Source organism: Galleria mellonella, unplaced genomic scaffold, assembly GCF_026898425.1.
Source record: "Galleria mellonella isolate WM207_F2 unplaced genomic scaffold, CSIRO_AGI_GalMel_v1 utg64, whole genome shotgun sequence".
NCBI lineage: Eukaryota > Metazoa > Arthropoda > Insecta > Lepidoptera > Pyralidae > Galleria > Galleria mellonella.
In genome coordinates, this window is record NW_026442133.1 from 3666545 (window position 1) to 3693336 (window position 26792).

At 29.4% G+C, this 26792-nt stretch overlaps 1 protein-coding gene across 1 annotated transcript; it reads left to right on the plus strand.

The window, feature by feature from the left end:
* The first annotated feature begins 919 nt into the window (after window positions 1-919).
* Window positions 920-26792, plus strand: LOC113512555 (uncharacterized). The gene is made up of 37 exons (XM_052900226.1): window positions 920-1043; window positions 3013-3036; window positions 3988-4002; window positions 5395-5424; window positions 6039-6056; window positions 6961-6984; window positions 7970-7990; window positions 8488-8511; window positions 9202-9228; window positions 10430-10444; window positions 11389-11412; window positions 11770-11790; window positions 12361-12381; window positions 12960-12980; window positions 14253-14273; window positions 14400-14423; window positions 16927-16938; window positions 17664-17675; window positions 18050-18061; window positions 18787-18798; window positions 19165-19176; window positions 19550-19561; window positions 19919-19930; window positions 20227-20238; window positions 20613-20624; window positions 21000-21011; window positions 21372-21383; window positions 21750-21761; window positions 22137-22148; window positions 22506-22517; window positions 22884-22895; window positions 23262-23273; window positions 23649-23660; window positions 24018-24029; window positions 24417-24428; window positions 24801-24812; window positions 26764-26792. The coding sequence occupies exons 1-37, from the start codon at window positions 974-976 to the stop codon at window positions 26790-26792; spliced, it is 669 nt and encodes a 222-aa protein (XP_052756186.1). The 5' UTR covers window positions 920-973.

Consider the following 26792-nt stretch of genomic DNA (forward strand, 5'->3'; position numbering starts at 1 on the left):
CGTTCAGCAGTTCCAACTATAGTTAATAAGTAGATCCGTAACTAATGGACTTTCTAATTGTATCTTGATAATTTCTCAAAAATTTTGCTAATTAGATACTTTATACAATTCTTTATGTGTGTTTTATCAACTGTAAATCAAACTTCAAACTTTTATTTTCATGAATTTCAGCAATAAGGATGATATTCTCAAAAATTATGCGATATAAAAAGTACAGAATGAAACATTTTCAATTACTCTATTTGAATTAAAACGCTTATTTTGAAATAAAAATAAATCTATACTTTTCTTGCGATAAGGATAAATATATGAAAAGCTGTTTCAAATTTAAAATTGATAGAATTTTATTTATATATGTTATTAATATTTTTTTAGAATCAGTGATTATAAAGGTTTTATTTACATTTCTAAAACAGAATCCTAATTAGTAATTGTTTTAACTTAGGCTGAGTATGCATAATACGCATCAAGTATTTACAATAATGATAGTAACTTTTTTGTTATTTTTACCTGTTTTCATTTTCTCCGTCAAAGAATAAAATAAGTAATGTTGATGCACATATATAGTTTCAAGAGTATGAGTTTGTCCATAGTCCATTACAAGTGGACAAGTTTTTTTATACTAAGAGCCACATGCTTATTGCGGACTTTGAAGAAACCTTAATACGTCGTATTTCATGAACCCCATACAGTAGTCTCTAGGGAAAACCTCCACAGAGAAGACGCTCTTTTAAATTCTGCAAACTGAATTCGATTTATTTGTACTCCATTTCTACGTTATGTTCACAGCCTAAAATAAGTCGTGACAAAGATTTTAATAAAAAATAATAATTAATTATTTTATTGTGAAATATAAAATTGTAATAAATTTTTAAAATATTTTTTTACTTTATTGCATTTTCTCCTTTAAATACTCGAGCTTCATAGAAACAATTCAGTCTTATCCAGAAGGAGAAATCAAGTCTAAATCAAGATGAAACCCGTAATATTGGCTTTGTTCCTTGCAACCTTGCCTGTTGGCCTATTCGCACAATTCATGTCACGTAAGTAATCTTTACTAATAATATAAATGAAAAGTCTTGTTTGTTTGTTTGTTATCATATTGGTGCCTTAACGGCGCAGCCTATCATCATGAAAATACAAAATTTGACTACTTCTTATCTCGATCAATTAGCACATCTCACTTAGACAAAGTTGCGGTTTATTGGTGTCACTTATATGGAATACAAAGAGAAATTAATAAACTTCCTACGCTTGTCGATTCTAACAATTGTTACGACTTTGTCCGGTGGTCTTCAAGGACAGTACGGTGCTTATATCGCAACGACTCGTCTCACAGTGTCCATGTATCAGTACGAGTTCGGACAAGGTCACTAGTGGTAGCAATAGATGGCGAGGTTGTTGCTAGAGGTGAATTATTACCTCTGGTATCGTAGTAACTGTATTCCATCATAATTTGTCATTGTACCTTCTCTCAGATCCTATAAATTTTTAAATATCCTTAAAACTAGACTAAATACAATCGAAATGCATTGTACAAATTTTGCAGAGTGAGATTTGCAAATTGCATTCGTGATACAGTAGTGCAAGGGCGAGTATATTTTAAAGATAGTGTCGGTGTAAAAATTAACTACATTGGTTAGAGTATGTAAAATCAATGTTAGATGAGTCGTGAGGCTGATATACAATACGGGGGTGGATAGATGTAGGTATTTATGTAGGTTTATATAGGTATTTTTTATTATTATTTCAGCCGTTAACTGTCCACTGCTAAACATAAGCCTTTCCCATATGAGAAATTTTATTAGTAGTTGCCACGCTTGATAGGCGGTTTGGCAATCGCAGTTAGGCTTTTACAGATATTTTAAGAGGGGTACTGCTGCCCATCCCTCCACCATAAGCTCACTTAGCCATCTCTTACGATACCCATGGGAAAGGAAGTGGTAGCCCATTATATGCCAGGATCAACATGGCAACACAGTATAGTGTTGTATTATCTATACCTCCACGTATTTAATATATATCATAATATGATATTATCATATAATAATCAGCAAGCTATAACTTTCCATAACTTGCTGGCTCTAGGCTATGATATGAGTTTCTTTACGTTACATAGTCCCAAATGAGGATATCAGCAAAAGAACCAAGCTAACCAACATAACTCGAAAGATAATCAAGTTGAAATGGCAATAGGCTAATCACATAGCTCAAAAAACTAATAACCGGTGAACAAGAAAGATTCTTGTGTGCTGACTCCGTACGGGCAAACTCAGTGTAGGATGACCCTCCACTAGATGGTCTGATGTCCTCAAATACATTGTCAGTGTCGGTCAGTAAATGCAGTTGGATCAGGACCGTTCCTTATAGCAGTGTATGGGGGAGGCCTATTATATACTGAGGACATGATATGTATATTGAGACCTTTGGCTGTCATTTCTCCTTACCCACTCCGCAATAGACTTTGCGTGAATCTTTACCTTCCTAGACACGAAAAACCCTTCATAAATAAGAAGAACAGAGAGGCACCTAAAGAAAAAGATATAAACATATATCTTCTTCTTTAGATGCTCTTCTGTGCTTCTTCTCTAAAGGAGATTGACTGCATTTTTTTTAGTTCCACTCTGGCAATTCTGGTTTATTCCAGTGTGTTCCTAAGCCATGACTTTCTATGTGTTCCAATATCTCTTACCTTCTATTTTTTCCATTATAATAAGTTGAAGTTGCTAAAAGCTATCATATCGTAACACGTGCCCGAGATATTCAACCTTACGATTTTTAGTAGTTTACATCAACTTTCTCGACATTGAAACACGTCTGAGAACTTTTTCATTGCTTACTTTGTGCGTCCATCTGATACCGATAATACTACGCCGTTTCATGTTATCTTTAATAGTTCACACGTTACTGCCCTACAATACTATAGGCTAAATATAAAGTGGATGATCTGTAGGTAGTTTGAATTGAATATAAAGTTTATATCTATAACTTATTATAAACTTATTATTATAGCATGGTGGAGTTTCATGAATCCAGGTTAGTAGATCACATAGTAGCATATTTAATAATTTTTAGTCCTCTAAAATAAATGTAAGCTGCTAATCTATGTCCCATAGTTAACAAGAGAATTGAATTTGAATTTAATAGATTGACTATTAATTATTTTATAGTATAGTTAATCGATATTAAACGGGAAGAAAATAACGAAGAATAAAGAACAAAATATGAGGCAAAATGCAAGAAAAATATAACTTAAAATACAACCATATACTTACATATAGGTATAAAGGATAAAAAATTTACCTATGTTTAGATATACAAAATCTTATATAAACTATCATGTATCGATATATATCAGTATATGGTATATAACGTATCCCATGTATTAAAATATAACCTACATGAGTGTCGAATTTCATTCAAATACATTGAGTAACACATCAAAACATCTTTAGAAACATTCAGATTTATTTGTGTTAGTTGGATATCTAGCGCTTGAAATATTTAGAAATAATAGCTATGCTAATTTAAGTTGGTAACATTTTTTAAATACACTGACAAAATTTGTCAGACTGTCAATTAGTGCACAGAAATTTGGTTAAATTAAATAACCTACGATAAATTTATACCCTGTATAACAGAATATTATTTCTTATATAATATAAAATTCAGATAAATATGTATATATAAAACATAAAAATCTGTTAACAGAGTCTTTCAGCTGCTGAAGTATATTTCATTGTGAATTTTAATTCGAGTTACCCTTAAATTCAATTCAATTTTTTTTTCCTCCTTTCCCTTTTAGTTCAGATTATAAATAGGGGATATAATATATCATCAAAGTAACAACTTTGATCTAGATATTTGCATATACTTTATTTTACAGTAACTGCTCAGATTTGTAACTTAGCCGAAGAAACCTATCTTCATAATTTCTTGTATAAGCATCTGTATATCGTGTAATTAAAATATCTAAACTATTAACAGGAAACTCAGCCACAGGTGAGTATATATTACTCTATATTAAAAAAATAAAAACACATAATTACCAATGTGAGAGCTGTGCTGATGGTGAGCTTTACGTTGTGTTATGTTGTGTCTATCTATATATATGTTTGTTCAAAAAGTACACAAAATTCCATATGAATGAAGGCGCTAGTATAGTATAAATAATTGATCAAAGAGGGAATAACATTACAGAGAATTTATAAAAATAAATACATAGTAATTATAATGGATAAAATATAGCTGTTATTAATTATGTCTATTTATATCAAACCTATTGAAAGTTTGATATGTAGGTAGGTACATAACCAAGTACTGTAGGGAGTCAGTGGGTCAGGACCATTCCTTATGACTTTCTATGGGGGAGGCTTATGTTCAGCAGTAACAGATAATGGCTGAGATGATGATGATATCAAACCTAAGTAGTTATCTAATAATATTTACAATAATCGACGTGGTTTTGGTAATAGTTTAAATAACTCTTGTGCATTTGTTATTCTGTATTAAGACAAATTTGTAATATAAAATCAACTTTTGTTTGAAAAAAACAATTGAGTTTCGTCAGTCGAAGTTGCATATCGAGGGGGCAATATATTCATAAAATATGATTATTCAAATATGTTTATAATTAAATTTATGTCATTAATAAATACTCTTATTCCTATTTCTACATTTGTTTCACGTGATGTCAGCGCATAAAAATAAAAACTCACTGCTCGACTTTTATAAGGAATAGCTTAAATGTACCATTACAAGATCGATTTTCGACACCCACGCAATGTATATCAGCCATTACTGTTCATTGCTGAACATATACCTCCCTCATAAAGGGGGTTTTGCCAGCAGTTGCCACGCTTGACAGGCGGGTTAGCATCCACAGTTAAGCTTTGGTGATGTTTTAAACAGGCCGCTGCTGCCCATTTCTCGACCATTAAATTCCCTTAATCGTCTCCTACGCCACCTATGGAAAAGGAAGGATTAACCTATTTTATTATTGGGACTGCCGGATGGAAACACATCAGCGAATTAACCCTCAAAATCTGCCCACAGTTTTTTACATATTATTAAAACACGCCGACAATCAAACATTACAAATTTTCTTCAAATATTTATTTATTTTATGGTTTCTGTATGTCAATAGTAGGTGTAATGTTACAGTACAAAGTACCACCGTAATTTTATTATTTCCTAAAGATAAATTAATATATGTAAGTTTGTTTAAAAGATATTATGCAGAGGATATTCATTTCTAAAAGGCCGACAATACACCTGCAATTTCTTTGATGTTGCGGGTACCTGTGTTGCCCCTATATTTTAAAAAATACATTATTTTAATTATACATAGTAAACTTATTGCTGTTAAATATTTATTATTATTATTATTAATAGCAATGGCCTCATCAAGTGCAAATAGTGATGGTGAGTCTAATAATTCATTTAGATTTCATGTCTAGCTCACACTAGCGTAATTGTAAATGTTTCGACAAAAACAATCAAATAATAATAGTTATTGCTTTTTGATCGCGTTCAGGACAAGTTGCATCTATGACAATCTGCATACATGTCGAACCTGCATTTATGATAATGCGACGAACTGCGTTTGTATCAGATGGCATGGAACTTTTTTGTTATTGATCTGATGTGAAAATAGCCGAATATGTTACTTCATGTAATTTACCGAAGTCATGTAATCCCAATATTACAATTATTATTATTATTTGACTTGAAAATTCTGAAGGATAGTATTTATACTGGACTGTAGTTTTTGATGTATATCTTGCTGCTTGGTTTCTTTGTTAATCAGTAATACCTAACATATATTGAGGATTATAATTTCGAGTTAACCCACACTTGTACTTGTCTATTTCTTCATAACATAGTAAATTAATATTTTCTACTTAGACCGTTTTGTACAACCACTATGAAACCTTATTAAAAAAGAAATATATGCTATCACCATACGAGGAATCAATATTCTTTAGAAAAAAAAACCTATCTTTATTTTATAACGAAAATATCTCAATTTTTAACAGGAAATAGCGGAGCTCAAGGTAAGTTTATGAAAAATTAAATAAAAACCATGCTATTACTCGATTAGTTGTTTCTCATAGCTTAATTATTAGTTAGTTACTAGAGTATACTTATAAAAAAAAAAGGCTAAAACATTTAGAGAAATAAACCTAGAAACTCATAACCACTGTAATGAAGGAAAATTACATAAAAAAATATGCATATTATTGTATTTTTGTCTGTCTGCATGTATGTTTAAAAACCACATAAAATACTACAGAACGTAAATGCATTCAGAAAATAAATGTATCAAAAAGATAATATGTATGTTATTTTTCAATTACTATTTTAATTTCTATTCCTATCTACAGTCGAATGGATAGATAACGCCATATGGTGTTAAGTTCGCCATTTATACATTCTAAGTATATTAAAATTTAATAAGATTTCGTGTTTCAACTGTGCAGCAGTTGCATGGCTGTGTTTCTGTTTGAAGTGTGGAATATGGCGTGAATTTACAGGGTATAGAGGAATAACACCTGAGTCCTCAGGAATGACAACGCATGGGAGGTATCATGGGTGAAACGATGTGCTCTGTTATGCTCATGTCTATAGGCGACGGTTGCCACTTTTCATCAGGTGGGCCGTCAGCTTGTTTGCCATTCTAAGTTATAAGAAAAAAGAAAAACATAAGATACATAAATTAAGACAATCTGATTAAAACTGATAAATTATAACAATATACCCGTAACAGACAGAAAATCAAACTGCAGGCAATCAGTGGATGCAAAAGGCTCAGAACTGTCAACAACAAGTTTAAAAGTTTAAATCAATTATATTCCTAAAAATATCAATCAGCATCAGCAACAGAATTCTTTAAAAAAAATATTTAATCACAATAAATTTTGTGTTGTATTAAATTATATTGTACTATTATTACAATAGCTATCTCACAAGCGTCGTCATCTGGTAAGTCAATTAAATTATTATAATCATTATTACTCACAGCATCAAATGGCACGGTGCTATCTTATCCATGTTTCCAATTCCTTAATAAAAAACAAAGAAAAAGCTTCAACCTACATATCGACGTCTAACCGCCAATAACTCCTGTCTAACATGAAAAGAATTTTACAGGTGCTACAGACATCCTAATCCTGAATTTATTCTAAATAACGATGAAAGCAAGAAATAGACTATATGATTTTGATATAAATTCTCATTAATATAACTATGAATAAATATTTTATACTTGTAGATATCAATTAAAAGTTGTTAGCGATTGACTGTCAATATAATATTCATTCCCCGAAGGATAATCAAGCTGAAGTGACAATAGGCTAGTCACATAGCTCAAAGAACCGACAACCGATAATGAAGAAAGATTCTTGTGTGGCGATCCCGTACGACAAACGCAGTGTAGGATGACATCCCAATAGATGGTGTGATTCTCTCAAATACATTGTAAAAAGTCACTGGACGCAGGTGACTCGGGACCGTTTCTTATGGCGATGTAAGGGGGTGGCCTATGATCAGCAGTGGACTGATAAAGGCTGATATGGTGATAATAATTTATCTCATATAATGATATTAATTTATCTCAACTATGAATGATAATGGTGTAAAAATAATTCAGGGAATTCATAATGACAATAGTAACGAAACCACTAAGTCTTACAAACAAAAAGAGTCAATGTTACCCCAATAAATAATTTATTCATTCATTCATTCATTCATTCATTCATTCAACATCCCCAACTGCTACTGTAATTAACTGACTAAGCTGTCGCCACTTATTTCCATAATTAAACATTTTTTTTTTATATATCTGGCTGTAAACCTGAATATACTTATACAATAAAATTGAAAAAATAATAAATTCAAAACTCAGTTTAAAATATCTTCTTAAAAACTTATCTATGTTAATTATCTAATGAAAATATTAAACTTTTAGGAGGAAATGCCGGAGCCGTAGGTAAGTTTACAAAAAATAAGTACCATACAATCATTCCATTACATTATTCTTATAATAAATTATACACGTTTAAAAAGAAATTATACGAAAATCACCTGGGAATACAACCGAGAACACTTAAAAACAAGCTAAATTAAAAAAGTTGTTTTTTTTTTCTAAATTGGTTCGACGGATTTCTTATCTGATGATTTCTTCCCAAATCTCCTTCCATAATCTCCCTAAGGCGACCTGAAATCGTTTTTAGTTTTCCTTCTCTTGCACTTATTTATTCTTTGCCCTCTATGACATCCTTGGAATAGAAAGAAACAGTGTTAAATTATTCTTACGCTTTCACCACTCGAACACAGATTAGAAAATACTAAACTATTATATATAGGTGTGCCTTAGCTTATATGTGAAATTATTTTTAACTATATATTTTTAATAACTTATTCTGTATATCGTGTTTTTGAGCAAATAAATAATTATTTTTTTAACTATTATTTTCAATACTATAGCAATGTCGTCAGCGAACTCAGGCGGTGAGTGAAAATTACAATTAATTTTTCATGACAGTCCTAACTTATTTTTACTTTTTTGTATTAATAAATGTTGTTGTGTTAATAAACCGCAAAGCAATGGAGTCAATGAGCTTCTTAACTTACCCGACTGAGTAAGAGAGGAAGCATCGTGTTTCAGGTGTATATAAATACCAAAACATGACGCAGCATATAGAAACTGCCGAATGAATTTTGTATTAAATAGAATAGGTATTGTTTCATTCATCATAACCGTAAACAATGACATTCTACATAACAGCAATTAAAAATAGATATGGCAACACAAATGTTGTTTATTTCTTTATCGAACATGTAATCATCGTCATCGTGTAAGCCATTAACTGTTCATTGTTGAACAGAAGCCTTTCTCATAAGGAGAGTTTGCTAGTAGTTGCCACGCTTGCCAAGAAAGTTGGAAATCACAGTTAGACTTTGATGATGTTTCGAACATAGATGCTGCTATCCATCTCTCAACCATTAAGTTCCTTAGTCGCCTCTAACGATACCCACGGGAAAGGATAGAATGACCCATTCTATGCCGGGACCACACGGCAATTATATGCATGTAACATAAATTATAACCAAAATAGCATTATTGAAATTTTTGTATAATAAGAAACTTTTAATTATATTTTTAAAATACTAACGATAAATACCTAATCTCACCCACAGGAAACAACACAGGAAGTCAGGCAATAGGTATGTAATAAGTTATAAAATATTACGAATTGACAATTATTTTTTATTATCTAATAATAAAAAAATAACTATTTATTATATACCATATATTATATACTATTTCACATCAGGTGAACCGTATGCTCGTTTGCTCCTTGTTTTCAAAAATCAAAAAAAGACAAAAAACTACATTCCCCGGCTTCGAAAATTTGTCTTATTTTTTTCATTAGTATATCCGTGTATAGTAATAAAGAAAATGAGACAAATTTTCTCTTTATACATACTACCTTCTGTCTGACTCAGTCGCACATTTTTTTACGTGGAAATGTTTAACCCATATTTTCACTGCTCCATGCACTTTTTAAAAAAAAAATTATACAAAACTTGTCTTACCAGTCACAAACACTACCAAAAAAGAATTGGCAAAATGGCTGCATTCGTAAAACTATTCTTTTAAAACCGATAGGATTTGTAGTTGTTGAGTTTAAACACAGACGGATGGAAAAACACACGACATTAGGATTCCTTTGTACCATTTTTGGTATGAAACCCTGAGGTATAATTTTTATGCAACTTAGAATGACAATCAAGCTGATAGTCCACGTGATCGAAAGACCGTCGCCTATAGACATGAACAGTACCATAGACAACAGTATACTATGTCACACACTGAACCACTCATGCCATGCCATTCCTAAGGACTAAGGTGTTATGCTTCTGTACCCTGTAATTTCATTGCCTTATCTCACCCTTCAAACCGAAACACATCCATACAAACACAACTGCTTTAGGACAGAAACGGATTGTGCTTAAAGGAATTGTTCAATCTGATGCCCACGGCCACTTTCTTTCAACGCAGTTTCAGAGATGTTTTCTCCCACGAACACTCAGGTTATGTAATGGACTCCCTGCTGAGGTTTTCCCAAGAGACTACAACATGGGGTTTTTTAAAAGGGAGGTAAATAGGTTTCTTCAGGGTCGGCAACGCATTCGTAATACCCCTGGTATAGCAGGCGTTCATAGGCTATGGTAACCGCTTACCATCAGGTGGGCCTTATACTTGTTTGCCACCTCAGTGGTATAAAAAAAAGAAACACGAATAGAACCGAACGAAGCGAATAGGTAATGAAGCAGAGGACTTTTATACAAAGTCTTTCTCTGGTATAAGATATACCATATACGTGAGAGTATTTCTGATTATTGTTTATTTTTATTATAACAGCAATGGCATCCAGTGGTGAGTGAGAATCATAATTTATTTATCATTAAAAACATAATTTATCTATATACATACATATATAATCTCTTCTTCTTATATTTCCATATGTGAAACCCGTTAAAACATAACAACAAAATTAATAAGATAATTTATATTTTTTCTATGCCTATATACATATATATATATATATATATATATATATATATATATATATATAATAGATAATGCTGAGTGACTAAGTAACTCCATATATCAACACAAAGGCGAAATGGCTGAATCTAATATCTTTTAATTTTTTTTTCTGAAAATTCAACCCCCAAGGAGGTAAAACAAGGGTTAAAAGTTTGTATGAGATTTTATTAGTTTAAATACATTTTAAATATAGTGTCATAGTTTAAAACAAAATATGTTTAGCTTTTTGAAGAATGAATTCTTGCAAAGACTATAAACCCCTAAAAGGTTGAAATAGAGGATAAAAATGTGTATAGGAATTCTGTTATAATAATTATAAAACTTCTAGTTTCAATTATAATTTAAAGTATTTATTTAGGATTTAGAACCCAAAAATTTTAAATCAATAATAAGATTCCTAGCACCCAGCAAGATCTTACACCACCAGCAGTCACCAAAAAGTATTATAAAGTTGTAAATTCTGAGAAATAGACTGCATTTGTCATCTCTATGGAAACACATTATATAATAAATAAATGAAATAATATTGTATTATTGTATAAAAATTAGATAAGGACACTACTCATTTTCTCCCCCTTTGGCTGATTTTAAGTAGGTATTTGTCAAGAATTAAATGCACCAGGGTTTTCAGCAATTCCGTAAAGTATAAGATTATGTTTGAACTTACACACTTATATATAATAAGTGTTGTAACGTGGTATGAACCCACACACTTCACACCACGTTACAACGCTACAAAAACAAATTTGAGGTTTTTTCTAATTCCGTAGAAGCAGAAAATTCTGGAGGCGAAGGTACGTATGGAAATTTAAACTTTTCATATGCGAGTCTAATGAAATTATATAGTTTTATTGAAAGAAATATATTACACTGCAGAACATCGTTCGGCATATCTATAGGGATAAATTATATAATGTATTACAAATATTTTAACCTAGAACGCCTTCTCTCTGTCTTTGTCTCATACTAAATCGGTGTTTTATAAGAAACAAATCTTATGACAAAAATTTAACTGATAAGCTTAAGGTTTAATGTATATATTTCAAATTATATCACAACACAACAATAATATAATAATTAATATTTTCTCCTAATTTTATAAAAGAGGAAAATTCTGAAAATTAATTTAATGTTTTTTTCAAATTCCATAGAAGAAGAAACTACTGGAGAAGGTACGTAAAGAAGTTTTATCTTTTCTTATGCAAGTCTAATAAAAGAAAATTATAATATTTTAAAGGAAAGGATATATTTTAACGCGCAAAGTAAAAATTGTTTTTTCAGTCGTAGCAGAAAATGCCGACAAAGACGCAATATCGGAAAAATGTTTGCACTTTAGTCTAAAATTTCAAGAACATAAAAAATATTTTGTTTTGTACTCAACAAATGTTTACTCTGCAAAAATTGGGGGGCGCAAAAATGTTATTAGGCCAACATGGAAATAACAATTTATGATTGTAAAAGAATATCGTTTGGCATATCTAAAGGAACATTCTATATAATATATTACAAATATTTTACCCTAGAACGTATACCTCCTTCTCTTTACTTCTTTGTCTCACAATAAATCGGTGCTTTATAAGAAACAAATCTTTTGACAAAGATTTAAATGATAAGCTTCAGGTTTAATGTATATATTCCAAATTATATCACAATACAACAGTAATATAATTAATCTTTTCTCCTAATATAATAAAAGAGGAAAATTCCGAAAATTAATTTAATGTTTTTTTCAAATTCCATAGAAGAAGAAACTACTGGAGAAGGTACGTAAAGAAGTTTTATCCTTTCTTATGCAAGTCCAATAAAAGAAAATTGTAATATTTTAAAGGAAAGAATATATTTTAACGCGCAAAGTAAAAATAGCTTTTTCAATCGTAACAGAAAATGCCGACAAAAACACAATATCGAAAAAATGTTTGCTCTTTAATCCAAAATTTGGAGGACATAAAAAAATATTTTGTCTTGTACTCAGCAAATGTGTACTCTGCAAAAATTAGAAGCCGCAAAAATTTTATAAGGCCAATATAGAAATAAACATTTATGATTGTAAAAGAACATCAATTGGCATATCTATAGGGATACATTACATAATATATTACAAATATTTTACCCTAGAACGCATACTTCTCTCTCTCTCTCTACCTCTTTGTCTCATATTAAATAAATGCTCTATAAGAAATAAATCTTTTGACAAAGATTAAAATGATAAGCTTAAGTTTTAATGTATATATACCGAATTATATCACAACACAACAGTAATATAATAATTAATCTTTTCTCCTAATTTTATAAAAGAGGAAAATTCTGAAAATTAGTTTAATGTGTTTTTCAAATTCCATAGAAGAAGAAACTACTGGAGAAGGTACGTAAAGAAGTTTTATCTTTTCTTATGCAAGTCTAATAAAAGAAAATTATAATATTTTAAAGGAAAGGATATATTTTAACGCGCAAAGTAAAATAGTTTTTTCAGTCGTAGCAGAAAATGCCGACAAAGACGCAATATCAGAAAAATGTTTGCACTTTAGTCTAAAATTTCGTGAATATAAAAAATATTTTGTTTTGTACTCAGCAAATGTTTACTCTGCAAAAATTGGGGGGCGCAAAAATGTTATTAGGCCAACATGGAAATAAAAATTTATGATTGTAAAAGAACATCGTTTGGCATATCTAAAGGGACATTCTATATAATATATTACAAATATTTTACCCTAGAACGTATACCTCCTTCTCTTTACGTCTTTGAAAATGCCGACAAAAACACAATATCGAAAAAATGTTTGCTCTTTAATCCAAAATTTGGAGGACATAAAAAAATATTTTGTCTTCTCATAATAAATCGATGCTTTATAAGAAACAAATCTTTTGACAAAGATTTAAATGATAAGCATCAGGTTTAATTTACATATTCCAAATTATATTACAACACAACAGTAATATAATAATTAATCTTTTCTCCTAATTTTATAAAAGAGGAAAATTCTGAAAATTAATTTAATGTTTTTTTTCAAATTCTATAGAAGAAGACACTACTGGAGAGGGTACGTAAAGAAGTTTTATCCTTTCTTATGCAAGTCTAATAAAAGAAAATTATAATATTTTAATAGAAAGAATATATTTTAATGCGCAAAGTAAAAATAGCTTTTTTAATTGTAGCAGAAAATGCCGACGAAAGACACAATATTGGAAAAATGTTTGCATTTTAGTCTAAAATTTCGAGAACATAAAAAATATTTTGCTTTGTACTCAGCAAATTTTTACTCTGCACAAATTGGGGGCCGCAGTCGTCTCAAAAATATTATAAGGGCAACATGGTAATCGAGATATGATTTTAAAGAACATAGTTTGGCATATCTATAGAGATACATTATATAATATATTACAAATATTTTACCTTAGAACGCATACCTCTCTCTTTCTACAACTTTGTCTCATACTAAATAGATGCACTATAAAAAACAAATCTTTTGACAAAGATCTAAATGATAAGCTTAAGTTTTAATGTATATTTTCCGAATCATATCACAAGACAACAGTAATATAATAATTAATTTTTTAATAAAATAATTAATTTTCTCCTAATTTTATAAAAGAGAAAAATTCAGAAAATTAATTATAGTTTTCTTAAATTCCGTAGAAGAAGACACTACTGGAGAAGGTACGTAAAGATGTTTTATCCTTTGAATTTTATCACAAGACAGTAATATAATAATTAATCTTTTCTTCTAATTTTATAAAAGAGGAAATTTCTAGAAATAAATTTAATGTTTTTCTAATTTCATAGAAGAAGACACTTCTGGAGGAGAAGGTACGTAAAGGGGTTTTATCCCTTCTTATTTTAAGTTTAATAAAAGTATAATGTCTTATTGGAAAGAATAAATTTTAATATATTAAGTAAAAATAGCTTTTTCAATCGTAGCAGAACATACCGAGAAAAGAGACAATATTGTAAAAGTGTTAGCACTTGACCCCAAAAATTCGAGTACGAGTGCTTTGCACCCCTCAAATTTTTGCTCTCTCTCTCTCTCTCTCTCGCTCTCATTTTCTTATACTAAATAAGTATTAAGAAATACACCTTTTTATAACGATCTAAATAATAAGCTTAGGGTTAAATGTATATAGACCAAGTCAAATCACAACACAACAACAATATAGTAATTAGTCTTTTTCCTAATTTTATAAAAAGAGAAAATTCTGAAAATAAAGATATATGAAGAGATTTAATCTTCTTTAATACTAAATTAATAAACTGATCAAATAATTTGAAAGTGTTTCTATTCAGAACCCAAAGATTCTTCTTCGCACCCACTCTTATTCATAATATTTGTGTACGTAGTTTTCAAATAAGTATAACTGTCTATTATGTCTATAACTTATAAGTATGACCACGGGGGGGGGGGCATTTTTTTTTAATTCCTATGTGTATATATTTGAATATTACATTAAGTCTCATGAATAGATTAATCTGATCATCATAATTTTTTATATACCATAGAATGGCCAACAAACTAACGGCTCTCTTGATCGAAAGTAGTGACCTTGGCCCATAGACAAGAACCACGAACATAACAGAGTTTATTGTGTCTCCCATGATACTTTTCATGATATCATCATATCATCATATTATACTATATATTACAATAAATACGTGACTTTAATTCATCTGACGGAGAGTTTGTTTGTACTCAATCGCCTACTTGGGTGGATTCCATGGATAGTAAACTACTAGGCCATAATACTTAAACAATTATGATTGATTATATATAAAATTATCCTATTAATACTGTTATAAGCAGAATACAATGACTTACAAATTAATAATTTTTTTCTTCACAGCTAATTCAGAAGGTGATTCAAGGACTTACTAATTTTAAATACAAATAAATCTCAAATCTAATAATAACCTTTCTCTGTTTTTATATGTACATTTTACATTCGTTATACGTAAATAGTTTTCAATGAAATAATTTTTTATCAGTGATCGATTGAAAGTTATTGTAATATGAATGAAATATTTCACACCATCTGTTAATATTTTCTAATTTACATAAGCATAACGAATATTTACATAAACTTTACATATTTATGTTTGATTAATATAACTTAATAAAAAGTATATACGAAGATATACTTTTTATATTACTGTTTTTTAAATTCATAAGTTATTTGTGTGACGGCACTTGGCATTTCCTGCACTTGGCCGAGAAGTGATATGTTCTGTAGATACTTAACTAGAAGTTATTTCATTAACAATTTTTTCCTTATTTTATATCATAATCATTGTTTTTTCTTTATTATTTACAGCATCATCAAATGGTAAGTTAATATGTTAGATAAAAATAATTTTTTTAATAAATTTTATATAAATAAATCGAGTACATATTAATATATATTTTCACACTTAGATGTATAGATAGCTATATAATGGAGAATATATATATATATATATATATATATATATATATATATATATATAACGCGTAAAGTTTGACGCTTGTATAGGCTCGTATCAACCGACTTCTTTGCTAGTCGGGAAGGTTACTCGAATGAGCATCAGCCATTGAGAGCTTCACCTTGACTCTCAATGTTTAATACTCATCGGTGCATAAGATCACAAGAAGAGGTCACCAGTTGAGTGACTTTGGCGAAAGCTGTATTAGCGGTCACTCAATAAATCACGATTCTCGAGGTATTTCAACAGCTGTACGTTAAATATATGCTACATCAGATGATGGTGCGTATAGTTCATTTGATTTCCGGGGTAATTTCTGGGGTAATTTTTTATTTCCCTCAATATATGTTTGAATTTTATGTCAATCTTCCGAATAGTTTTGATAACAATCACAAATTATTATTCTGCGTACAGATCTTCACGATGTTCTATATTATACTTGCAATTACGTAGCTACTTAGTACAAACTCTCTGCTGGAAAATCCAGGCGAAGCATTGGACTTATTATTTTTTGCACTTGTCTATATAACATTTTGTAATAATCAAGATAATTTCTTTTTAATGTTTAATTGATTCACTTTCTATAACCAATATTTTTCTTTATTACCTTCACAGCAACAGCAACTGGTAAGTCAAGATTTATTACCTTATTTATTTACCTATATTTTTTTCTATCTATGGACGTTTGTTTGTTTTGCAATAAATAATATATACGAGTATTATTATTATTTAATGGATATTTTTTGTGATACTGAAAACTGATATCAAATTTGTATCCTACTATATATTGTGCAATGGAGCATAACATTATTTAAGGATTAAATCACATAAAATATATTGTTTTTACTTATATTCATAGCTGCAGCACAAGGTGAGTCTACACTTTCTATTTCTACACACAAATAAAATTTTAATAATAGCCTTTAAAATATTTATACACATAAGGAGAAACTAACGAACCCAATATGTTTTTGACATATCCGGAAATTGTATCAACTTCATATGGAACTTTTCTACAGGAGGTCTTTAGCGCTTTGCGTCACAGCATCTCGCTTCGCATGTGTGCGAGTTCCGCCTATTTAATTTACAAGTGCCGTAACGAGTATTATTATTACTTAACAGAAATTTATTATGATACTGACAACTAATACCAAAATTATATCGTATTATATAATGTGCAATAGAGTTTGACCTTATTTAAGGATTTAATCGCATTAATTACTCTGTTTTCCTTTATATTCATAGCTCAATCACAGGGTGAGTATAAACTTTATATTTTTAAATACAGATAAAACTTTAACAATAGCCTTTAATGTGTCTTAAAACATTTGGGAAATTAATGAACTCGCTGTATTTTTGTCGTTTCCAGTAATTGTTTCGATTTCATCCTGAATTCTTCTTCAAGGGGCGTTTTGCATTACAGCGTCTCACCTTGCATGGGTGCGAGCTCCAATTATTTGTATTACATTTGCCATAAATAACATTTACGAGTATTATTATTATTTAACAGTTACTTAGTACGATACTTGCAATAGAGTTTAATCTTATTTAATGATTTAATTACATAAACTGTATTGTTCTTACTTATATTTATAGCTGAAGCGGAAGGTAAGTCTAGACTTTCCATTTTTAGATACAAATATAATTTTAATAACAGCCTTTAATATATTTAAATACATAAGGGAAAATTAATGAACCGACTGTGTTTTTGTCATATCCGAAAATTGTATTAACTTCATCCGGAAATTTTCTACAGGAGGTGTTTAGCGCTTTGCGTCACAGCATCTCGCTTCGCACGTGTGCGAGTTTCGCCTATTTAATTTACAAGTGCTGTAACGAGTATTATTATTATTTAACGGAAATTTATTGTGATACTGACAACTAATACCAAAATTATATCGTATTATATAATTTGCAATAGAGTTTGACCTTATTTAAGGATTTAATTGCATTAACTACCCTTTTTTCCTTTATATTCATAGCTCAAGCACAGGGTGAGTCTAAACTTTATATTTTTAAATACAGATAAAACTTTAACAATAGCCTTTAATGTGTCTTAAAACATTTGAGAAATTAATGAACTCACTGTATTTTTGTCGTTTCTAATAATTGTTTCGATTACATCCTGAGTTTTTCTTCGAGGGGCGTTTTGCATTACAGCGTCTCACCTTGCGTGGGTGCGAGTTCCACTTATTTGTATTACATTTGCCATAAATAACATTTACGAGTATTATTATTATTTAACAGTTACTTAGTACGATACTTACAAATATTATTAAATTATATAGTATTATATACTATGCAATAGAGTTTAACATTATTTAATGATATATATATATATATTATTTATATATATATATATATATATATATATATATATATATATATATATATAATTTTAATAACAGCCTTTAATATATTTAAATACATAAGGAGAAATTAATGAACCCACTGTGTTTTTGTCATATCCGGAAATTGTATTAATTTCATCCGGAAGTTTCCTACAGGAGGTGTTTAGCGCTTTGCTTCACAGCATCTCGCTTCGCACGTGTGCGAGTTTTGCTTATTTAATTTACAAGTGCCGTAACGAGTATTATTATTATTATTTAACGGAAATTTATTGTGATACTGACAACTAATACCAAAATTATGCAACGGAGTTTAACTTTATTTAAAGATTTAATCGCATAAATTATTCTGTTTTTCTTTATATTCATAGCTCAAGCACAGGGTGAGTCTAAACTTTATATTTTTAAATACAAATAAAACTTTAACAATAGCCTTTAATATATTTTAAAACATTTGGGAAATTAATGAACTCACTGTATTTTTGTCGTTTCTAATAATTGTTTCGATTTCATCCTGAATTCTTCTTTAAGGGGCGTTTTGCATTACAGCGTCTCACCTTGCATGGGTGCGAGTTTTGCTTATTTGATTTACAAGTGCCGTAACTAGTATTATTATTATTTAACGGAAATTTATTATGATACTGACAAGTAATACCAAAATTATATCGTATTATATAATGTGCAATAGAGTTTGACCTTATTTAAGGATTTAATCGCATTAACTACTCTGTTTTTCTTTATATTCATAGCTCAAGCACAGGGTGAGTCTAAACTTTATAGTTTTAAATACAGATAAAACTTTAACAATAGCCTTTAATGTCTTAAAACATTTGGGAAATTAATGAACTCACTGTATTTTTGTCGTTTCCAATAATTGTTTCGATTTCATCCTGAATTCTTCTTCAAGAGACGTTTTGCATTACAGCGTCTCACCTTACATGGGTGCAAGTTCCACTTATTTGTATTACATTTGCCATAAATAACATTTACGAGTATTATTATTATTTAACATTTACTTAGTACGATACTTACAAATATTATTAAATTATATAGTATTATATACTATGCAATAGAGCTTAACCTTATTTAATGATTTAATCACATAAACTGTATTGTTCTTACTTATATTTATAGCTGAAGCAGAAGGTAAGTCTAAACTTTCCATATTTAGATACAAATATAATTTTAATAACAGACATTAATATATTTATATACATAAGAGGAAATTAATGAACCCACTGTGGTTTTGTCATATCCGGAAATTGTATTAACTTCATCCGGAAGTTTCCTACAGGAGGTGTTTAGCGCTTTGCTTTATAGCATCTCGCTTCGCACGTGTGTGAGTTTCGCTTATTTAATTTACAAGTGCCGTAACGAGTATTATTATTATTTAACGGAAATTTATTGTGATACTGACAACTAATACCAAAATTATGCAACGGAGTTTAACTTTATTTAAAGATTTAATCGCATAAATTATTCTGTTTTTCTTTATATTCATAGCTCAAGCACAGGGTGAGTCTAAACTTTATATTTTTAAATACAAATAAAACTTTAATTTTATTAAATTTTTGTCGTTTCCAGTAATTGTTTCGATTTCATCCTGAATTCTTCTTCAAGGGGCGTTTTGCATTACAGCGTCTCACCTTGCATGGGTGCGAGCTCCAATTATTTGTATTACATTTGCCATAAATAACATTTACGAGTATTATTATTATTTAACAGTTACTTAGTACGATACTTGCAATAGAGTTTAATCTTATTTAATGATTTAATTACATAAACTGTATTGTTCTTACTTATATTTATAGCTGAAGCGGAAGGTAAGTCTAGACTTTCCATTTTTAGATACAAATATAATTTTAATAACAGCCTTTAATATATTTAAATACATAAGGGAAAATTAATGAACCGACTGTGTTTTTGTCATATCCGAAAATTGTATTAACTTCATCCGGAAATTTTCTACAGGAGGTGTTTAGCGCTTTGCGTCACAGCATCTCGCTTCGCACGTGTGCGAGTTTCGCCTATTTAATTTACAAGTGCTGTAACGAGTATTATTATTATTTAACGGAAATTTATTGTGATACTGACAACTAATACCAAAATTATATCGTATTATATAATTTGCAATAGAGTTTGACCTTATTTAAGGATTTAATTGCATTAACTACCCTTTTTTCCTTTATATTCATAGCTCAAGCACAGGGTGAGTCTAAACTTTATATTTTTAAATACAGATAAAACTTTAACAATAGCCTTTAATGTGTCTTAAAACATTTGAGAAATTAATGAACTCACTGTATTTTTGTCGTTTCTAATAATTGTTTCGATTACATCCTGAGTTTTTCTTCGAGGGGCGTTTTGCATTACAGCGTCTCACCTTGCGTGGGTGCGAGTTCCACTTATTTGTATTACATTTGCCATAAATAACATTTACGAGTATTATTATTATTTAACAGTTACTTAGTACGATACTTACAAATATTATTAAATTATATAGTATTATATACTATGCAATAGAGTTTAACATTATTTAATGATTTAATCACATAAACTGTATTATTTTTAATTATATTTATAGCTGAAGCAGAAGGTAAGTCTAGACTTTCCATTTTTAGATACAAATATAATTTTAATAACAGCCTTTAATATATTTAAATACATAAGGAGAAATTAATGAACCCACTGTGTTTTTGTCATATCCGGAAATTGTATTAATTTCATCCGGAAGTTTCCTACAGGAGGTGTTTAGCGCTTTGCTTCACAGCATCTCGCTTCGCACGTGTGCGAGTTTTGCTTATTTAATTTACAAGTGCCGTAACGAGTATTATTATTATTATTTAACGGAAATTTATTGTGATACTGACAACTAATACCAAAATTATGCAACGGAGTTTAACTTTATTTAAAGATTTAATCGCATAAATTATTCTGTTTTTCTTTATATTCATAGCTCAAGCACAGGGTGAGTCTAAACTTTATATTTTTAAATACAAATAAAACTTTAACAATAGCCTTTAATATATTTTAAAACATTTGGGAAATTAATGAACTCACTGTATTTTTGTCGTTTCTAATAATTGTTTCGATTTCATCCTGAATTCTTCTTTAAGGGGCGTTTTGCATTACAGCGTCTCACCTTGCATGGGTGCGAGTTTTGCTTATTTGATTTACAAGTGCCGTAACTAGTATTATTATTATTTAACGGAAATTTATTATGATACTGACAAGTAATACCAAAATTATATCGTATTATATAATGTGCAATAGAGTTTGACCTTATTTAAGGATTTAATCGCATTAACTACTCTGTTTTTCTTTATATTCATAGCTCAAGCACAGGGTGAGTCTAAACTTTATAGTTTTAAATACAGATAAAACTTTAACAATAGCCTTTAATGTGTCTTAAAACATTTGGGAAATTAATGAACTCACTGTATTTTTGTCGTTTCCAATAATTGTTTCGATTTCATCCTGAATTCTTCTTCAAGAGACGTTTTGCATTACAGCGTCTCACCTTACATGGGTGCAAGTTCCACTTATTTGTATTACATTTGCCATAAATAACATTTACGAGTATTATTATTATTTAACATTTACTTAGTACGATACTTACAAATATTATTAAATTATATAGTATTATATACTATGCAATAGAGCTTAACCTTATTTAATGATTTAATCACATAAACTGTATTGTTCTTACTTATATTTATAGCTGAAGCAGAAGGTAAGTCTAAACTTTCCATATTTAGATACAAATATAATTTTAATAACAGACATTAATATATTTATATACATAAGAGGAAATTAATGAACCCACTGTGGTTTTGTCATATCCGGAAATTGTATTAACTTCATCCGGAAGTTTCCTACAGGAGGTGTTTAGCGCTTTGCTTTATAGCATCTCGCTTCGCACGTGTGTGAGTTTCGCTTATTTAATTTACAAGTGCCGTAACGAGTATTATTATTATTTAACGGAAATTTATTGTGATACTGACAACTAATACCAAAATTATGCAACGGAGTTTAACTTTATTTAAAGATTTAATCGCATAAATTATTCTGTTTTTCTTTATATTCATAGCTCAAGCACAGGGTGAGTCTAAACTTTATATTTTTAAATACAAATAAAACTTTAACAATAGCCTTTAATATATTTTAAAACATTTGGGAAATTAATGAACTCACTGTATTTTTGTTGTTTCTAATAATTGTTTCGATTTCATCCTGAATTCTTCTTTAAGGGGCGTTTTGCATTACAGCGTCTCACCTTGCATGGGTGCGAGTTTTGCTTATTTGATTTACAAGTGCCGTAACGAGTATTATTATTATTTAACGGAAATGTATTATGATACTGACAAGTAATACCAAAATTATATCGTATTATATAATGTGCAATAGAGTTTGACCTTATTTAAGGATTTAATCGCATTAACTACTCTGTTTTTCTTTATATTCATAGCTCAAGCACAGGGTGAGTCTAAATTTTATAGTTTTAAATACAAATAAAACTTTAACAATAGCCTTTAATATGTCTTAAAACATTTGGGAAATTAATGAACTCACTGTATTTTTGTCGTTTCTAATAATTGTTTCGATTTCATCCTGAATTCTTCTTTAAGGGGCGTTTTGCATTACAGCGTCTCACCTTGCATGGGTGCGAGTTTTGCTTATTTGATTTACAAGTGCCGTAACTAGTATTATTATTATTTAACGGAAATTTATTATGATACTGACAAGTAATACCAAAATTATATCGTATTATATAATGTGCAATAGAGTTTGACCTTATTTAAGGATTTAATCGCATTAACTACTCTGTTTTTCTTTATATTCATAGCTCAAGCACAGGGTGAGTCTAAACTTTATAGTTTTAAATACAGATAAAACTTTAACAATAGCCTTTAATGTGTCTTAAAACATTTGGGAAATTAATGAACTCACTGTATTTTTGTCGTTTCCAATAATTGTTTCGATTTCATCCTGAATTCTTCTTCAAGAGACGTTTTGCATTACAGCGTCTCACCTTACATGGGTGCAAGTTCCACTTATTTGTATTACATTTGCCATAAATAACATTTACGAGTATTATTATTATTTAACATTTACTTAGTACGATACTTACAAATATTATTAAATTATATAGTATTATATACTATGCAATAGAGCTTAACCTTATTTAATGATTTAATCACATAAACTGTATTGTTCTTACTTATATTTATAGCTGAAGCAGAAGGTAAGTCTAAACTTTCCATATTTAGATACAAATATAATTTTAATAACAGACATTAATATATTTATATACATAAGAGGAAATTAATGAACCCACTGTGGTTTTGTCATATCCGGAAATTGTATTAACTTCATCCGGAAGTTTCCTACAGGAGGTGTTTAGCGCTTTGCTTTATAGCATCTCGCTTCGCACGTGTGTGAGTTTCGCTTATTTAATTTACAAGTGCCGTAACGAGTATTATTATTATTTAACGGAAATTTATTGTGATACTGACAACTAATACCAAAATTATGCAACGGAGTTTAACTTTATTTAAAGATTTAATCGCATAAATTATTCTGTTTTTCTTTATATTCATAGCTCAAGCACAGGGTGAGTCTAAACTTTATATTTTTAAATACAAATAAAACTTTAACAGTAGCCTTTAATGTGTCTTAAAACATTCGGGAAATTAATAAACTTACTGTGTTTTTGTCATTTCCAACAATTGTTTCGACTTCATCCGTAATTTTTCTTTAAAAGGCATTTTGCGTTTTTCGTCACGGTATCTCACCTCGCACGTGTACGAGTTCCGCTTATTTGTTTTACAAGTGCTATAACGAGTATTATTATTATTTAACGGATATTTATTATGATCCTGACAACTAATATATTTTATTATATTTATATTGTATTATACGAGTATATTTTGCAACGGAGTTTGACTTTATTTAAAGATTTAGTCGCATAAATTATTTTGTTTTTTCTTTATATTCATAGCTCAAGCACAAGGTCAGTCTACACTTTATATTTTTAAATACAAATAAAACTTTAAAAATAGCCTTTAATGTGTCTTAAGACGTTCGGGAAATTAACGAACTTACTGTATTTTTGTCATTTCCAACAATTGTTTCGACTTCATCCGAAATTCTTCTTCAAGAGACGTTTTGCGTTTTACGTCACGGCATCTCACCACGTACGTGTACGATTTCCGCTTATTTGTTTTACAAGTGCTATAACAAGTATTATTATTATTTAACGGATATTTATTATGATGCTTACAACTAATATCAAAATTATATCTTATTTTATATTTTGCAATGGAGTTTAACCTATTTAAGGATTTAATTTCATAAACTATTCTGGTTTTCTTTATATTCATAGCTCAAGCACAAGGTGAGTCTAGATTTTACATTTTTATATACCAATAAACCTTTATTAATAGCCTTTAGTATATCTATATACACACGTAAAATTAATGTACTCACTGCGTATTTGTCGTTTCTGACTATTGTTTCAACTTCATCCTGAAGTCATCTTCAGGAGGCGTTTAGGGCTTTGCGCCACAGCACCTCGCCTTGCGCGTGTGCGAGTTTCGCTTATTTGTTTTACAAGTGTAATATAGAATATGTATGTAATTATTATTATTTAACGGATATTTATTATGATATTTACAACTTTTATAGTCTCATGTCAGCATGATATTATACGATACATTTTTATAATCATTAAGCTACGATTTATCTTACAAGGAGTTTGTTTGTACTTAGTCGCCTTCTTGGGTAGATTTAAAAGATATTTGACCATCAAGGGAAATGGTTATAACTGATATCTAGTAAAATACAAGTAATAAATAAAATAATATTTTATTATATAATTTCTAATGAAATTTGACCTTGTCTTATTTAATTTTATATATTTGGTTTAATTCATAGCTAATGCACAAGGTGAACCAATACTTTCTTTAAGAATTGTATTAGTACGGTATATACGTAATTTTAAATACGTATTAATTAATTTCTTAACTTAAAATACTAATATTTTTTAATTGGATCAACGAGATATCGATTTATTTTTAGATGAATGTAACATAAAATGTATACATTTTATATGTATATGACTGATGACAATAATCTATCCTGACCTGTTAGTTTATATATATAAGTTGTATGTGTCACTTATGCTGTAGTGAATTATGGTGTGTTCTTGATTACAAACTCAAACTAATTTTGTTATCAAAATTTTTAAAACAAGAGTTTGTATTGAATTGTATGTGATAGCATGGGTATATAATAGTAGATATATTGATGCAGTGGAGTCAATATATGACCTTATTAATAAGTTCAATTAGACTGTTATTTGTTCAGGTTAATAATTGAAGTTACGATTGTCATAAAATCTCACATATTTGGTAACAAATGAGATATTATAACAATGTAATTTATTGAAAATCTTGTGAGGTAATTTGAGTGTTGTTTACAAAAGGATTAGTAATAGTGAAATAATGTAATCAGCGTCATAACTTACATTTATTATAAAATTAAATAACCATGCATTCACTTGCATGAGCAGACTATATACAATCGAAAAGCAGTAAAATTCATTGTTTATTGTGATACTAACAGACTTATCCGTAAAAAATCTTATTATAAATTTAAAGAGCTGTAACTAAAACGTTAAATAACTCTTTAAAACAGTATGTTATTCATACACACTCAATAAGTCCACAATAACTAAAATAGTTTTATTGGATGATTAACGACATTATCTTACAAACTTGTCAAGTTCTACACACAATACACATAGTTGTAGTCAACTGTTAAAAATATTATGTTAATTTAATAAAATTATATTTTTATAACAATATATTACCTTTATATATCACCGTGTAAGTTTCGGCATAAAATGGACCACCCCTTCCTTTTCCGTGTCGTAAAAGGTGACTAAGAAAACTTATGGTCGAAGGATAGGCTAGCAGCGTCCCTGTTAAATCATTACGAAAGGCCTGACTTCAGTTACCAGCCTATCAAGCGTGGCAACTACTGACAAAAACGGTTATGATAGGTTTATAAAACATCTAATATTGCTATTGAACAGTCATAGCAAGGTTAGGAAGCACATTTTTGAATATATTTTTTTTATAATAATGTTACTTCCTTATTATTTAGAGAGAGTTTATAACGGGTCAATATTTTTTTTATAAATAAAACAGTAATTTTTCACGCTACGGCAGTTGGGAACAAGCGAATATTTATTTCAGTATCGATGTACTCATTATTAATTGCATAGTAAGCAGTCTGCAATGAAGTTATTAAAATTTTAATAATTTTGATTTTTTTTTTCATAGCTGCAGCACAAGGTGAATTAAGAATTTAA

What these genes read in the sequence shown, in the direction of transcription:
- LOC113512555 (XM_052900226.1), top strand. Translation starts at nt 974, where the DNA reads ATGAAACCCGTAATATTGGCTTTGTTCCTTGCAACCTTGCCTGTTGGC. An exon ending in AGAAGAAACTACTGGAGAAG is followed by an intron (nt 11,791 to 12,360) that starts GTACGTAAAGAA and finishes CAAATTCCATAG; the next exon opens with AAGAAGAAACTACTGGAGAA. An exon ending in AGAAGACACTACTGGAGAAG is followed by an intron (nt 14,274 to 14,399) that starts GTACGTAAAGAT and finishes CTAATTTCATAG; the next exon opens with AAGAAGACACTTCTGGAGGA.